Source organism: Pyxicephalus adspersus, chromosome 1, assembly GCF_032062135.1.
Source record: "Pyxicephalus adspersus chromosome 1, UCB_Pads_2.0, whole genome shotgun sequence".
Classification (NCBI taxonomy): Eukaryota; Metazoa; Chordata; class Amphibia; order Anura; family Pyxicephalidae; genus Pyxicephalus; species Pyxicephalus adspersus.
In genome coordinates this window covers 13105263-13123199 of record NC_092858.1, presented here as the reverse complement: position 1 = coordinate 13123199, position 17937 = coordinate 13105263, and the positions used below count along the sequence as shown (strand labels likewise).

The 17937-nt window shown below is 39.3% G+C and overlaps 1 protein-coding gene across 1 annotated transcript in view; it reads right to left on the bottom strand.

Moving 5' to 3' along the window:
- FAT3 (FAT atypical cadherin 3) overlaps positions 1-17937 on the bottom strand; it is a gene marked incomplete in the record, with an annotated part of 408024 nt that overhangs the window by 33894 nt on the left and 356193 nt on the right. The window contains 4 exon segments of the mRNA XM_072402567.1: positions 855-1012; positions 3037-3171; positions 12729-13527; positions 14647-14844. Of these exon segments, the coding sequence (XP_072258668.1) occupies positions 855-1012; positions 3037-3171; positions 12729-13527; positions 14647-14844 (1290 nt within the window).

Sequence of the window (17937 nt, the reverse complement as noted above, 5' to 3'; positions counted from 1 at the left end):
AAAGGAAAAAACCTGCCTGTTGACAATGTTTTCTTTATTGTACACTGAACTGCAGTGTACTATGTTGGAAATCCAGGCATACCCCTGGTTGCTGGAAACAAATTGACTCCCATGTTCGGGAGTTACGTTATTCTCACCTGGTCCAGCAAACTGGAATGGATCTGCTCCAGGATTGAAAATGTTTGCTAACAAATAACAAATGACTTGCAGGAAATCTATTCCAGGTTTGCTGGATCACCCGGATTCACTGATCAAAGTGTATCCTCTCTGTCCTTGGAGAGCTTTAATAAATCAGAACCCCCAGTGTACATTCTAAGCCTTCCCACCATTTCCACCACTAGAGAAAGCAAGTGCTGAAACAGGTGCTCTAGAAGTAAGACAAAAATAGAGTTTTAGAAGCAATATTAATGACCAGCACTATATTTTATATTACAACATGATAGTTAGTGCACTCATATATTCTTGTATCATATATTCTATAATTCTAAAAGGAACAGAGTCAGTAAGTTTTTAGTTTTGAAGACATTGGAAGCTCCGAGGATACTAAATCTACGCTACTAACATGGCTGAGCAAATATTCCTTACTGTACAGCCACTGACTAGTGGCAACAAGTTTCTCATTTTACATCAATCCTTAATGATACTGTGTTGGATTTGGGTTATTTTTACATGCATACATATGTTTTATATTTATTTTGGGGTTCAGTGAGGCCCTATTCTATATCCAGACGCCATGGGAGCCATATGAACCCTTTTTACACCACTGCTATTGGCACAGGTTTCTTGCCCATCACATACCACCATAAGGTTAAATCAGGATTCATAAGATACAGATTGCAAATTATATCATTTACCTTTAGGATCATGCAGGGGTTGGACCTGGTGTACATGATAATAGCATTGTTCTGCAGGGTTCTCATGCGTAGGCCCAGTCTGAACTCATCCCTCTTGCTGTTTTCAGAGACTCGGTATTTGATGTAGCTGTTCCCAGCAAAGCTGAGAGATGTATGGCCTGAAACCAAGGGTCAATGTTTTAAAATATTTTTCATACACTCCTCATTTGACAACATACAGAGATATCACATTACAACATAATAATAATACCATGAATTACCATAATTATTATAAATTACTATAATAATTTGTCATTCTAGTTTTCTGAGATAATGAAAACAGAAGTGGTTAGTCTAGATGCTGGTATAAACAATTTTAACATTGGGAATTTTCTCTCTGGATTATGTGCCAAGACGATTTGGGAACATCTTAAGAGAAGAGATCTTGGCCACTTCTTCCGATGAAGATAGAGAGGTTTCTGCTTTTTCAATAAATATCTAGGGCCAGGAATCTAGGCCAGGAACAAGGCCTATCACATGGTGTTTGCCTAGCAGTTTTCAAAAATTAAGTCATTTTCCATATATTGACTACTAGTAGTTATTAGAAATAGTTATTAAAGTGGCTGAAAACTTTACTTGAATACCGAGATCCATAAGTACGTGTACATTAGAATTCACCTATTATTCCTGAAAATTCTACATAAATAAATTCACCAGGGACTTCAAATATGTTAAATATGCAATAGTGGGCCTCCATAGGAATTGATGACAATGATAAAATCAATGCTATTTGAAAACAGAGTTTATAAAAGTGATCATGAATACAACTATTATAAACTAGTAGTCGCGTGGTCAAAATTTTGGTGGTCCGCAGCTCAGCCTGGCGCAGCCCTGAGTGGGCTCAGGAGAAGCCCCTCCCTGGGGGGGGGGTGCATTGGCCAATGCCACGGACCATGTCCCCAGTACGAATCAGATGTGCAATGGGGAACTGGGCGGGTTCTGGTATCATGGCAAGTTTATTCCCTTTAAGGGAAACCTGGCCCCCGCACATGCCCAGTTCCAGAGCCAGTAAGTTTAGTGGTCAGAGGGTCCAAAAAGGCTGACAACCACAGTTATAAACGATATAGTTTACATTTTGTTGGCACTTGACTAGCATCCACCCAAGCTTAATAAACATCTCAAGCCAAAACCATTGGCCCCCCTTTGTGGTCTTCACAAAAGGTTTTCCCCCAAGGGAGTGAAAATGAAAATTTGTACCAAATCAACCAAAATAGCATTTTTGTAAGAGAAGACCCAGCCAGTAATATTCCAATCCCAAACGTGTAAACAGATTGGAGAACAGGTTACTTGAGTTCTTCCGTACCAAACCTGTCAAACCATGACTTTATGGAGTTGGCTTTGTGTACAAGAACACAGCCATGCTGGAACAAAGGGCGTGATTTATTAAAGCTCCCCAAGGCTGGAGAGGATACACTTTCATCAGTGAAGCTGGGTGATCCAGCAGACCTGGAATGGATCTGGTCCAGGATTGAAAACATTTGCTAACAATAGATTTTTAAGAAATCCATTGTAGGTTTGCTGGATTACCCAGCTTCCCTGATGCCTTGGAGAGCTTGAATAAATCTGGCCCAAAGTGTTTCCAAACTGTCAGAGTGCCCAATTGTACAAAATGCCTTTGTATGGTGTAGCATAAAAAGTATTCTTTACTAGAAATACCTGAACTCAACAATATAGTGGGTTGTCTACATCCACTTTATCCAAAAATAGTGAGTAAGATCTGGAATATATGGGATGCACAGCTGCCAATGTTGTTCAATGGGGGAATACACGTTTTATAGATGCAACAAATGTATTGGTGGAAAAGCATGTATCGTCATGTTAAATTAATATTCCTTCTTACTCATTTTTAACATGTACAAAACAATACAGTGTACTTTTAAGTTGAATATCGTACTCTAGCTGAGAGCTGTAAAGGAAAGTTAAGAGAGCCACAAAAGCCTCATTTGACGTGTGTGCTCTAGAGTGATATCTTTTAACATTTATCCTTGTGATGCAGCATGCGAGGTTGTTTTTCCGCTGTGCTATGTATTTTTATTTATTACCTTTGGGTTTAGGGATAACACACATCTGTAGTCTTTCATACTGAAAAATGCTTAATGCTCGTGGCTGACTTGATAATTTTCTTTTGAATAATGGATTGTACCTGAACATTCGCTGAGTTTGCCCGGTGGGCACTGACAGATGAAAGGTCTCCGACTGATTTCGTACCCCACGCACTGCATATCCTCGGGACACGGCTTGTTCAAACATGGATCTGCGGATCCTGGGCACAGTCCGCCTGCAAGATAAACAAAAAAACATCTTACCAGATGCAACAGCAATCCTTTACATTTTAAAGTGGACTGATCCACTGCTGGAACTGAAACAGGAAAATGTCATTACTCCATGGCAGATTTACTTTATATGCTGACATCAAATAGATTGAAGTGAAAAGCTTGCTGGGTAAAGCGTCAAGAGATGTTCCTGGTGATTCATGAATTGCTGTTTTCTAATCCTTTTACACTTTTACTGCCTGTATTGAGCCCATGTTCTGAATATATATACCAACTAATTGCAGTCCTCTGCCTGTATGCATGCATTATACCCAGGGCCAGATTTTTCACAAGGTCACCTAGCGTGCCATGGCCAGTAGGGGTGACATTTAAACTGCTATTCAGTTGGATCTGTGCTTCCTTCACTTCTACTGCTGCTTCTTGATAATTAACTCACCAGTGGGGCATTTCTGACATAAGCAAGAAAAGCTTTGCAACACCACTATGGTGCCCTCGTCAATAGGGAGATATCAATGCAGATATTTCCTCCGCAGTACTTTTTTCTACCACTAGATATATTCTGCCTGATGGTGAACATCATTCAACTGACTTCCTCTGAGTCCAAGTTGCCCCGATCCTACCCCAGCCTGCAAATGTACAGTGAAAGTAAAATAGTTATTAGTCCTTCTTTGACATTCTTCATTCTCTTCCTATAGGCATTGCTCTTATCAGCACAAGGACTGGTTGGCTACTTGTACTGCTTCCTCTTCTCACAACCGATAAAAATAGATTTAATTATGTATTATTAAATAAAGAGCTGAATTATTTTTTTCCCTTTTATATCTGCATGGAGTTCAGCTTAATTATAAAAGATTTGAAACCTTTTCTCATATTGTTTCCACAAAAAGAAAAATCTTATGATTTAAAAATAAACTCACGAACACGTCTTGCTCATGAAAGCTTTGGCATTTGTTTCGCTCTCCGCAGAAAGTTATTCTTCCGCTTAACAGAGTTATGATATGTAAACTTTACTCAGGCGAGTGAAAAGAAAAATATACAGTGGGACGTTTAAGTTAAGTAAGTGCCATCTGGCAGGCGTATTTGCGAGTTACTGTGCAATCAATTACAGAGGCTGATAGAAAGTGAACGCTGCGCTGACATGGAAATGCTGGGCTGACGTCTCCTGACTGGCCTCATATTACCCAAGAAAATATATATTTTCTTTGGAAAATGGGTAAATTACTGTTTTCACAAAAGACATAGTTCAGTTACTAATCCAGCTGAGACCTAGAGCGACGTCTTCAGGGAGTGACAGGCCGAGCGCCGAGAGTTAATATGCTGCCACCTTGTCCATTAGACTCACTGTGAATTATAACCTGGCAGAAGCTCGGCATAAAAAGAAACGTGAAAAGCCGGGTAAAACTAACACCAAGTGGAAAAATGTGGGATTCTCTAAGGCTTTGCAGTCTCTGCCATATGTCCCACATTTCTTAAATGGGAAAGAAGAACAATACTTAATGCAGGATTTTTTTTTTTTGCCAAAAGACACGCACCTGCTGAGACCCGGAGTTACAAATCATTTTTGAAACAGTAGTACATTGGGCTGAGAATGTGTGATGTGCCAATGGGGATAAGTTGGACTATGATGCAGAAAATCCAAGAGCAGGAGATCTAAGGATTTTAATATATATATTATAAAAATCTGATGACTGTGGTTATCGGAAGGGTGTTTTTGAGGGTTTGTGTTGAGGTCCATGCATGCCAAGACACACTGATGCAAGATGCACATTCTTTTTGTATGTGGAAAAAAGACGTAAAAGCCAGCTAATTCAAGGGGCCGTAACATTCCCCAGTAAGGATACTGAATTTTTTTGCAATGCATCACAACAAACATCCTGCTTTGGGGTGCAATGCAGTGCACCCAAGATATGGTGGTGCTTTGTAATGCCATTAAACATAAATGGTAGCACAATTCAAAATCACTTGCATGCTGTGTTACTACTTGGTATTGCAATGTAGTACTGTGAACAAGCCCTCATGGTTACGGGTTTGGGACTACAAAGAAGGCTAGAGTGAGGCTAACAGGGAGTGTTAGTATAAGGGGGGCAGGTGTTGGTGAAAAGGACATAGGGGTGTGTGGTGCAGCAAAGCTGGGAACTTTAATGGAGAGAAATAGAAATTCATCAGATAAAACAGTTGGTGTATATGTATTCAATCTGTATGTTTAGCTGTTTGCCTAGAGTTCAGCTTTAAGTGTTCAGTGAATTACAGCGTCCATTGCATTGGGGGCCAGAGGGTCTGAGACATGATCACCACTTTTAAGTCTATGGACTGGCAAGGTTTTACTTCAATACAGCTGCTCCTTGTCAGATTTATTCAATGGAATGCAACGGAAAACCATGGAATCCAGTAGTTTTCCTTAAACAGATGTGGGTTAGGTGCACAGAAGCTACGAAGCAAACTGCCTGTGATTACATTGTTGGGTTCTTTCCCGCATCTCCATTTGCTACTCCAGTAAACTGCTAAAATATAAACTTGTGAGAGCAGCAAGAAATGGTCAGAAACCTTGGACAGCCCAATGGACCTGGGATAGTTCGGGGGAAAACCAACGAGTATCCCCACTGGGTGATTCCCCTTCTTCTCCTGTGCTAGTGGCAGATTTACATGGTGGGGTATTCTTTTGCTTTGAGTAAGTTTCCATCATTACAACAAGGGCATATTTTACCATTTGGAGAATAAACAGAAGAAAAAAAAACTGACAGGGGATCCAATCCTTCCACACTTTTATTGTTTGGTGGTTTCTATGGTTGAGGAGTAATGCTGCACATGGGGCATTCATCAGTACTAAAATTTGCTTTTATTAAATGGCCTTATGACACAAGGGCCAAGACGTTAACAATAGGGAGTCATTATTCACTACCTGGGGCAAGATGGTGTCCGATACAACCAAGACATGGAGACACCTGTAGCTGTCCATTAAAATGTATGTAAACCCAATTCTTAAAGCGTTAAAATGTTAATGTTATTTATTTGGCTTAAATCTTCAACTTTCATTAAAATAATATCTGGTGAAGTTGCAATGATGCATCCTTGTTCAGACACTTTCTTTAATGGGGGAACAACTCTCTTCCAGTGCCCAGTGTTGTCACATGGGTTTCAGATACAGACTATACCTGGATTCATATCTTTTTGTGTCTAAATGTTGTGAAAAAGCATCAAAACGTATATCGGCACGTATCACTATATACATAATTGAACAGCACTTAAGAAAACATTATCCAGATAGCAATAAGATCTGCCATGCTCCTGTCCTTAATACCTGAAAAAGTCCATACCATGTACATCTTGGCAATGCTTTATGTCTGGATACTAAAAATAATTATTCAACATAACTGTGCCCAAAGGGAATTTAGTATTACATTGTAACATGAGTCTAGACACTGTCAGGCCTGGGGGGGAATCATGAGACCATCTAATTAGTGGCACTGATGCTTGGCTGAGAGCTTTTGTCTTGGTGACAGGTACACTTTAAAGGCTACAAGAGATAGTATGTGTTAATACATCTGCAGTGAGGAATTCCCACTTTATTTATCAGTGTTTGCCACTGAAAAGCCATAATTGTCTTAGAATTATCTAACCTCATTTTCCCAACAGAGATTTAGAAATGTCAACATATCTTTATTCATTTTGCTGTTCATTCATTCGAGCAATACACCTGATACTATTAATGCTGCAAAGAGGTTTGCATTTCAAAACATTCAAATACAGCTAAACAAATTGATTGTGCCCTTTAAACACATCGAGGTTGGCATTTCAATGATCTCTCGCTTATCTGCTACATCTAACCAATAATGGTTTAGGAAGCTCATGAGAAGTTTGTACTGGTGGCTTTTTTCAATGCCTTTAAAGAAGATGTTCATCCTAACTGAATGACATTTCGCCTGCTAAAGTATTGTGCATCACAAACAATTTCTTTTTTTTTTTTGGTTTTTACTTTTTGTCATCCTACATTACATCTCGGCTGCTTCCTTTTTACATTCACTCCCGCAATGGATGCATGGCATTTCACAAAAAGGGTTTCATGATGGCAACAAGAGTAGACCATGCCTTGTAATATGTAAAGGAACGGGGACACTTGTACGCTGGATCAGAAGTCTACGGGATGGTGATGTGAGAAAATGGGAAAATAGAGCACCGTCAACTTCTAACCGGAAGTGCAGGAATTAAGAGCTTTATTGGAAGTATCACCAAGTATGGTTTTCATGGAAGCACCTGAATTACACCTTAAAGGGTGGAAAGCACCTGAATTCTTTTACGCCTGCTGAATAAATTGCATACAGCAATGAGGATGCTGATGTTAAAATTTGGCTTTGCCTTTTTTTTCCCCATTTCTTGATATTACCCTTCTGCTCTGAGATCATTTAGTCTTTTTCTCTTGCACACTGTTGATTTTTCGAAACAAGCTTTAGAAATTCCTTTTAACCCAAGCAATCCCACCTCATTTTCAGGCTGATGGATTCATCAAGTCCTCTCTGATGGTGTCTGATGGATTCTGCCTTTCTGAAGGATGATGGTGTCATCAAGCCCTCTCCTTCACATTTACACTTTTCTCTCTCCACATTTGTCATCTATTTTCTAGTCTATTTGTCAATCAAGGCAGTGCCATATGTTTGCATTACATGCAGGGGTTTGCATAAAATACATAAAAGATTGCATGCAGACTATCCTCGAATGCCCACTCCTTCTACCTGAAACCAGCATCCTAACAACACTGCTGAACTAGGTGAATCCTGCCCTTGAGTTCACCGTTTCATTGTCTTTCCATTGTGCAAACTTTAATTGGGAAGTACTATTGTCCACATTTGTGGATGAACAGTGGAATATCACTCCCAGTTTGCCCGTATTATTGGTGTTCAAGTAAATAAGACGAGCTTTATACAAATTAGTTAAGTTTTGCTTTTATGGTTTTCTAATTAAAGTGTTGGTGTTGATGTTAGTCTTTTCAATCCAACATTTTCAAGTGGCTGGTAATAATAAAAGAAATAAAGTAAAAGTATGGATTTAAACCCCCCAAAAAAAGCCACAATCAAAATGTTTACCACAGTTCTGTGCCATGTCTTCCAGTGTTCTCCCAGCTCCTTTTATCTGGGTGCACCACCTGGCACTTTTCAGTAACCACCCAGCTGTTTTTAGGTTGTTACTAAAGATTTGGGTCACCATACAGGGGCCCCCACCCGCCTACAACTTCTTCACACCATGTTTAAAAAAATTTCTGGGGTAAATACTGACTCCCTTTATGCTTATGTCACATAATTGTATGTGGTATGGTGGGCTTGTAGGACCTACACCTCTACCTATAACTGTTTTGGATATTACCAATATTACAGACTTTGTGGAGAATTTCCTTAGACCGACTGAGAAGAAGTAAGCAGCATTAGACTGCACACAGTCCTTCAAGCTGCTCCACATTCCTCTAAACTCAGTACATATGTGCCATCTGGTACCAATCACATCAAGATGGTCTGGATTACAGGTAATTTAGATGTTCATGTGTCTCTACTAAACCTGATTAAAGATGCAAGGCAGCCGGCTCAGAAAACGATCAGCGAGCTGCAGAGAAGCCATGTTTTACTGAAATGACCCCTCTCAATAAAAACTGTATCTGTGTTGCATTTGTTACACTTTCACATCTGCTTTTAACGTATTCCAAATGTATCTGTGAAGGACAGGTGGCTTCAGCAGCTTCGGTGCTTTTCTGGAGACCACAGTTCTCATTAACTATTGGATTTTTGATGAACTAGATTGATAGATTCAAGGATACAGATCCAATGCTAAGACATTAAGAAGCTTTAGAAGCCAGAATATAGCGCTTTACTAATACCAAGCCACAGGGGTTGAAAAACGAGAAGGTAAATCTGCAGCAAGGCACCTGCTGGTTGCACGTAGAAGCACATGCAAGGCGTGCAAAACAACAGTGCCGCCAGCAGGCAACAAAGGGAGCTGCAGGTTTCTAGACAGCAGGTACATTTGGCAACTATATCTTTCACGCCTTTACATGAGGGTTCACCAATCTTGGGGCAGGTTCATGAGCCATTCCCATACAACATACATGAGGCAGGGGATAACCTTGGGTCTCCTATACAGTAAGAATGTTATGTCAGCTGGCAAGTGGTTTCTGTTTATTTTCAAAATTATTTTTTTTTTTGCTATCAAACAGTCCAATGCAGTGAGACAGTATGTAGGTATTTTTCTGCTAATCTAGTAGACATATAACCTATATATTCATTTATACAGAAAACTGACTGTCACACTGGGTTAGAGCTGTCTTCTCTGTTGCCATGACAATTGCTGGGTCAGCAAGCATTAAAAAAATATACAGGGACTAAACAGCTAGGGGTTATTCATGCATTCAGCTATATTTATCATAAACCACTTGTAAACCGATTTCTAAGTCAGCAGGTTAAAAACCATAGAGTTTATAAACTGCAGTCAATCTTTTTTTGTGTGTCTTACTCCCTCTGCAAGTAAGTGGATTGGAACCACAGTGTGTACTAGAGAAGGGTAAGGCTAAGTGCACACATCAGATGATTCTCGTCCGATAAACGCCCCAGGGCTACCATCGAATGAGAATTCAATGTGTGTACAGCACTCGTCTGACTTTGTTCATGGATCCATCCTGCCAGATCCAAGAACAAAGAACGATCATAATAGAAGTGAAGGGGAAAGAGTCATTCTACCCTCTCCATAGAGCATAATGGCGCTGTATGTGCGGCGCTTGGAAATTTTTTTAAACATGTGTACATCATGAGAGATCTCAAGACTATGGGGCTGATAAATAAAGCTCTACAAGACTGGAAAAGATAGACTGTCATAGGACAACAAACCCCGAATGGAACTGGTCCAGGATTGAAAACATTTGCCAAATAATAGCAAATAATTTTTCAGAAATCCACTCCAGGTTTGATAAATCACCCAGGTTCCTCCATTAGAGTCTATCCTCTCTGGTCCTGGAGAGTGTTAATAAATCAGGCCCTATGTGTAGTTGTAGGTGCTTTCTCTTTCTTGGTCATCTGAACACCAGAATCATAGGATGTTATGTGTTTGTTGCCACCAATAATCAGTTCTTGTTTTAGTTTTTTTTTGCAAAAATATAGGGCTAGGGTTTTTACCAAAGGGCATCATTCATGCCCATGCATTTTTTAGCATATAATAGGATAAAATGCATACCAGCAAACATAAAGATGGAGCAGGTTGTATCTTACTAATCTGCAGTGCGCATGCATTTTGGAGGTGTGGGGGGGGGGGATATAATCAATAGTACAGATTACAGCTATGCATGTAATTTGCATTGCAGAATGATACAAAAGTGATATGGTGGTAACGGGCTCTTTAACCAACCTTCACACTGTCCATTCAAGGCAAAGTAAGAGGCTCGCTCTTGGACCAAGGCTCACCTTCTACCAATGAAAAGCTAATCAATTCCAAACTTCTGTTTCATAGTCCACTAAAAGTCTCCTGATTTGGCCACTGACACAGTATCATTGGATTATGGACAGGTGGGATCTGGGTATGGAGTGGGGTCTTAGTCTTAAGGTTAAGGTGGCTCAGTCTAGACCCATTGCACACTGGTAATCCAGTCACTGGTGAAAACTTGCCAGCAACAGGACAGAGAAATACTCCCTTTGTCCCATTTGTTTCCATGCTTAAGTAATGTAGGGACCAGTATTCAGTATTTCTGTCAACTAGCAAATAGCATAGTGGTGGGAGGGACCGCCAGCAACAGCAATACCAATATGCGGTGAACTCTAAGAACAACATCTCCCTAGGATTGGGAGAGGGGATATACACTTTTATAAACATGTTTGTGGTAGCAGAACTATTCCTTTTAAAAGTTTAAAAATGGCTGACACATTCACTTTAACGAAGAATAATAAGTACAGATGGGGACGAAACCAGGTCAATCTTTCATCTCTGGATTAAAACATTATTCCATTCATGACCTTGTTAAGGGGGTCAAGTATTGCAGACGCTGTCAAACAAGGCAGAAAAAACGATGCCGTGAATGTCACAGGACTCAGATTTAATACATACAGGAATTTTAAGCAATTTAACTATGTCATAATACTATGACAGGAATGTGAAAACCTTCTGTGTTCCAACACATGAGCCTTGGAACACCAAAAAGGGAAACGCAACAGAAAGGAGGCTTCAGTCTTTTAATTAGTGTCCGTGAGGAAACTATTGTTTTCGTAAGTACCCTAAATACCGGTTTGGCACTGCTGGGATCCTTTCATCGATGGAGGCTAATGCATTCTTTAATTTGTTTTCAATGGCGAACCTATGGTTAGGATCTCAGTAGAACAAGAGAAGATCGTCCTTATTCCCCGCCTCAGCGAGTTTGATGAATGATGAACAAAACAGCCCCAGCTGTGCTCATGCTCACAGTCCTCGTGGTTAGACCTGATTCTACGTAACAATATGTAATTATACCAAGACAGCTACCGCTGCTTTACCGTGATTTTCTAAAAATACCAAAACCTGTAATTATCTGCAGAACAACAATTACACAAGCCTCTTGTTTTTTTAGGAGTATCTACAAGTTTGAAAACCATGATCGTGGCAGAGATGGAGGCAGAATTAACTTTTGATCTACTTGGCTGTACAACTGAATACGCTAAGAGCCCAACCACAAAGCAATTTCCCTATTGTGCTACTGTGAGGCCCATTGTAGGCTTTGTACCTAACCTGTCATTCTTTATGTTTAGAGTTAAATTATATAGTTTAAAAAAGAAAATAAAAAAGTGAAGAACAAAAATGACCTCACCAGTTATATTTAAGTTGCTCATTACAGCTTATTCAATCCCTAAGATTTACATTGATTTCTGTCTGCACCAGTGGTGGAGAAAAATGTTTTTTTTAGATTTTTATACAGTAAGCAACTAAAAGCTCTAGACTTCTTTGCCATTTGTAATCCATATTCCCAACAATAAATAGTAGGAAGTCCTCTCCTAAAGAGATGCATTAAAAACATAGGTATACTAATAATATATAAATGTTGTCACCCAAGATTAACACAAATTTTGCACATTTGTTTACATAAAATTTAATAAGAAAATTTGTTTGTTAACAAATGCAAAGTTATAGGTCCAATGAGAAAAAGGCTATGCCTCTCCTGTGCCTTTCCTGCCAACCGCCTGCCTGCCAGGTGCAACAAAAAAGGAGATGGTACTAGTACAATGTCTTTATGTCTATACGGATGCAGAACTGTTGGCTCAATAGCTAATACTCGTACTTTTACAACACTGAGTGCACTGTTTGCATTAGGTTGTGAGCCTCCTTAAGGGACAGACAGTGACTATGGATTTTGCAAAGCTCTGCGTAATATGTTGGTGCTATATAAATACAAAATAATACTAAAATTAATTTGGGTTTTGAAATGGTTATCCAGAAGCAGAGCTGAAAGAGTATGTGTAATATATATACTAATATTCACCCAACGTTTACCCAAAATATACATATATATATATATATATATATATGCTGTTTTAAATGAAAAATGCTAAATTGGATATATACTACTTACCATTACATATACAGCGTACGTTCCTATAAAACCGTGGGCAAACAAAGCTAATTCTGGCTGTGCTGTAGGTCATTAGTGAGTGGGAATCAATAGACAGGGTCTGTTCGCAGTGCTGTTCCTGACAGTCCAATCCCGAACAATTCTTCTCCAGGATTGTTGATATCCGAATTACATTTTCCAAATGTCTCCTTGCATTTGAAAGCTTCTGAATCAAATATGCAGGCCTGTAGAAGCCTCCATTTTGCATCTGCACGGCAAACAGCATGTCGAGCTGGTTGGTTCCGGCCACGGGCTGAATGCTGATTATATACAAGCTATCTTCTTTCTGTGTCAGGACCGCATTACGCAGAGTGCGTCGGAAGCCGTGCAAATGGAGCCCAACAAAATCTTCAGGGGAGATGTTTTCAAAGCGTATTGTCACAGCGTTTTGTAACATTTCCTGCATTAACTGCTCCACGTGAACAGTCACATCAACCGACACCTGATAGCGCCCATCGCTTACTGATACATTGAGAGTATATTTGCCCCCATCCAGACCGCCAAGTGCAATCACTTTTCCATCATGATTGTTAATTTTGAACAGGCTTTTCTGCTCCGACTTTAGAGTATAGGAAAGGACGTCGTAGATGTCTTGGTCGGTGGCGTGAATCTTCCCAATAACACCTCCCGGGAAGTCGTCTTCCATAGTGACGATATATATCTCTAAGGGGATGGCGGATGGCTTGTGAACACTCTCTTCGATGACTTTTACTTGTACGTAAGTCTGGGAGGTCAAAGGTGGTTTACCCGAGTCTCTCACCTGTATCAAAATAAATACAAAAGTATTTTTTGAAAAAATTATTTAAAAAAGGTATCTGATTTTATTAATTGACATAATACCATGAGTTCAGGATCCTGAAAGTGTATCTTTAGCCAAAACCTCTGGAAGGGTTAAGATCAGATTGTTATTCATGTCTATGTCCTTACTGGAAAGATTCACTGCCTTTGTCCTACCGAATCCTGTCTCTTAGCCAGACAGTAATGAGAAATCCAACATTCTTCACTAGTCAATGAAACAAACAAGGAGGGGAAATCTTCCACTGAGATGGTCTTATATTACTAATAGGGGGATTTTTCCTAACTGTGACTATGTGTCTAATATCATTGTGTATGTCCTTTTGTGGCAAAATTTCCGGATATCCTGCCTATGTGTCAGGATATCAATACAACAGGATGAAAAGGATGGGAAAAGGCATCACTATTGCCTGATGAAGGAGCCAAGCAAAAATACCGCTTTTTATATATAAGATGTTCTAGGTGAATGATTGTGTTTGCTATATATTGGACTAGAATATGGAAATTCCATCTGTTATTGTTACTTCAGCAATTTTATACCAATGACAGTTTACCATATGAATTAGCCTTATGAATCTGAATTGTTATGTCATATTCATAACACAACAATAGAACAGAAACAACAATAAAACCATTTATGATTCCATATGTTCTATTTAGAACAAAGAGTGTGTCAGGCCAGAGGTAAAGTTGAAATAAGAAATTCCCTTTGATAAAAAGTCCTTTTTAATGGATTTTTCAGCCAATATACAGACTTTATTACTCGGACATTACTATTATAATGGTGCTTCATTTGTTCTGTATTTTGTATATTTTGCCTACAACACAAACTAGTGACCATTTGGTGTAGACTTTTTAGTACTGCCTTTCCAAAGTCTTTTGAGACATCGAACCCTAGGCCTTAGAGAAGACCACCAGGCATATGTAAGCTAAAACCACAAACTCTACCCCTGTAACAATAGAACCTTCCTACTCTTCTCTATTTTATCTAATACAAATAAAAATGATTGTGTGGAGTTGGGCTTAAAGGGATAACAAAATGGTGAAAAGGCTTAATTGAAAAAGCACATTAGCCAATCATTACCTGTATAGTAAGAAGATGTTCATTAGCGACCATATGCTGAAAAACCACAGAAGAACGTAGGACACCAGATTGGTCCAAGAGAAACGTGCCTCCTTCATTTCCACTTGATATGGTGAAGGTAAATGGAGGACCATTGTGGTAAGAGTCTTTGTCAGTGACCACCAGCTGTAGAATGCTTGTTCCAATTGGCTTGTTCTCCTGAAAGATAAATTGTAATATTTAATGGCAGGTAACAATCTACTGGATTACTACGATCACAGCTATCTACTGAATTCTCCATAGGAATATTTATGTACATTCTGCAAGACACAACAAACCTGCTAGTGTATTATTCACCCTGTATTAGATTCTCCATAGGAGTATATAAATTCTCCAGAAGCAATACATATCCTCAGCTTCACTGAAACTTGAACAAGCAAACATTTGAACTTTATTCAAACAGTGCTTCCTGATACAGATGATATACTTGACCAGATACCAATTTACTTGGTTTATACAATCTTAAAAATATATTTGTTCTTATGTAGGCTCAACTGTGGTCCCAACTTCCCCCATTCCATAGATAGGGAGAGGTTGGAACCATTTTTTGCATGTGGCTAAAGAAGATTGCAGTTCCCAAAATGGCATGGCACTTTTGACCACACAATTATCGCCTGAAGATATGTATCATGGAAAATCTGGTTTTAAAAAATGTATTTACTTCTTCCAGTTGCAGGGCAGCAGTTTGCTGTGTGCTTGGGTGCAGAAAACTGTGTGGATTAAAGGAGTCTGAAAGGGCCCTAAAGATCTGAAATGTATGCTAAAGTCTGTCCTTATCATAGATAAGATTTTTTTCCTTTTCTTTCACAAAGTTGTGAACTTTACTCGGTGCTTAATAAACGACTCGCTACATTTTCTAAAGTATCTATTGCCTGCATACTTTTATTTTTCTGATTTGTGCAGGAATCCAGATTTTAAATAGCCCAGTACATTGCCTGTGCATATGTTTCCAATAAGGCAGAGCAGTCACTGTTGCTCTTTCTCATTGTTCAGGGTGAGGGGACTTTAATTTGCCCCCTGTAGCAGCCCATGCACTTCTCTATGTAGAGCACAGTAAGGATGTCACTGCTACTTTCACAAGGTAATTTCTGAGTCTGCTTAGGCAATTGGTGCAAAAAAGGGGATTCATATTCTGATTCACTACTGGGAAATACATATGAATGAATGTTTCCAGTGCCCAGAGCTCAGCTTTAAATAACACAACAGTTACTTTCATAAAGCCTAGTCTCTTCAACATAATGAAGTGCTCCAGCATAGTAAAACCAAACAGAAATCATTTATAAGTCCCAGTCACATGGAATCCTCAGTCAAGTGATTAAGTCTCGCCGCAGCTTGTTTACAAGAATAACCCGACTATGACCTGCTTTAGATATTAAACGTCTTCTGCTTAGCTGCACATGCCCTGCAGGGAAAGTCAATATTTTTCTGCTGGGATACAAAAAATGACTGTATTACTATTATTGTATAACTGAGAAACATTAAACAATTTATTTCATCCCGACAGAAGAAGAAACCAGTGCAGGAGCTGTGTAGATCACAACTGTGAAACGCGTTTTGCAGGAAATCTCTGATCTGTGTATTATCCATGGCACTGGACATGGCCTGATGTCATATAACACACCAGATGTTTAATTTTTTATGTGAGGGGTTCATTGGGTTTATTGTCATGTTGTGTACTGATCCTTTGCAGATAAATGAATTTGAAAGAGCAGACAAGGAACCTAAGCAGATCATTGAAAGTGAAACTTTAGGGAATATGATAAATACAAATGAAAAAAAATTAAATGTTCACATTCAGATACTTTTTTTTATATTGCACATCTAGATGATACACCAGGCACGCATATGTGAAACACATATAAAGAAGCTGTGTTACCAGGTGAATGGTTGGTGTTTCTGTGCACTACGTACTCATGTCAAATCTTTGTCGAATGATCGTGCTGGGTAAAAATCTGAAATGTGTACAGTGACCCCCAAGGATGTTCATTATTCTGTCTTGGCAGATAAATGAACAACTGCTCTAGAACAACTACTGTTCATTCCTATGGAAAGGAGCACACAGGTTGCTGCTCGCTTATCCTCCCTCCATTATTGAACATAATGATGCTGTGTGTACAGCCCCATTCAGTTCTATAGACAGGGAAGCACCATTCTGTATATGATCCACCTGACATGATCCACACTCTTCCTCTCTAGCAAGGAAATAGTAAGAAGAGCAGAGCTGTAACAATATGGTGTGGGTAGAGAATAAAAGTAAGCCTTGGTGCCAGACTGGTGGTGGGTTCGTTCATGGTGCCAGATGCCCTGAGTTTATTACACGTTACTGAAAGTGTTGGCAGATTACTCCATTACCCACTTTCTCTGGACAAGCTCCAATAAAAGTGCACTCCACCTCCATTGGGATGAACGCCTCTCACTTGCATGGGCTGACCAGTGGTGACTACAGGCTTGGTATAGCAAGTTTCAACATAATAGGCCTCCCTATTAACTTACAGGCTACAGAAAAATCCATCTCACTCAATACAACTTTCAAATTCAATGTTATAATGTTCAAATTTTGTTTGTTGATAAGACATGGAGCGCCGTATTTTTGTTAGCATTCCATACACCACTAGATAACAGAAGGCAGATGTGACTAAATGATTTCTACAGAATCTTTACAACATTGTGGCTCAGTAAAAAGCACTTTTGCCTTGCAGCGCTATAACAGGGTCAAAGGTTCATATCTACACCAGGACACTATCCGCACGGAGCCTGTATGTTCTCCTTATGTTTGGGTTATTTTTCTCACATCTCAAAAGTACATACTGTTCAGTTAACTGTCTTCCATAAAAAAGTAGAGTTTAAGTGGAACTATACTGTAAAAACAAAAAATATGCCAGCATTTAGGTTGTTTGTTGCAGAAGGAACAGATAGTGACTATTCTGCACTAAAATAAACTTACCTAATTGTTGCCAATTGTTTGGCAGCTCTATTGCCAATGCCACCAACAGCTCCCGGTTCTCTTCAGGGCCTTTGACCATCTTGATTGGCCAAGCCAAAATGATGTAACTTAAATGACGTGTAGGTTTCTACACTGAGCTAAACGTGAACAGCCCAAAGTACATTATAGAAAACACTGCAAACAGGTAGGTGAGTTTATCCCTTCTTTAATAAATACCTGCATGCTCAGAATATTTTAATTTTTTGTAGGCCAGTAATACAATATGCTTTACTTTACTTCAACCTTATTCATCTCAGTAAGCCCCACCT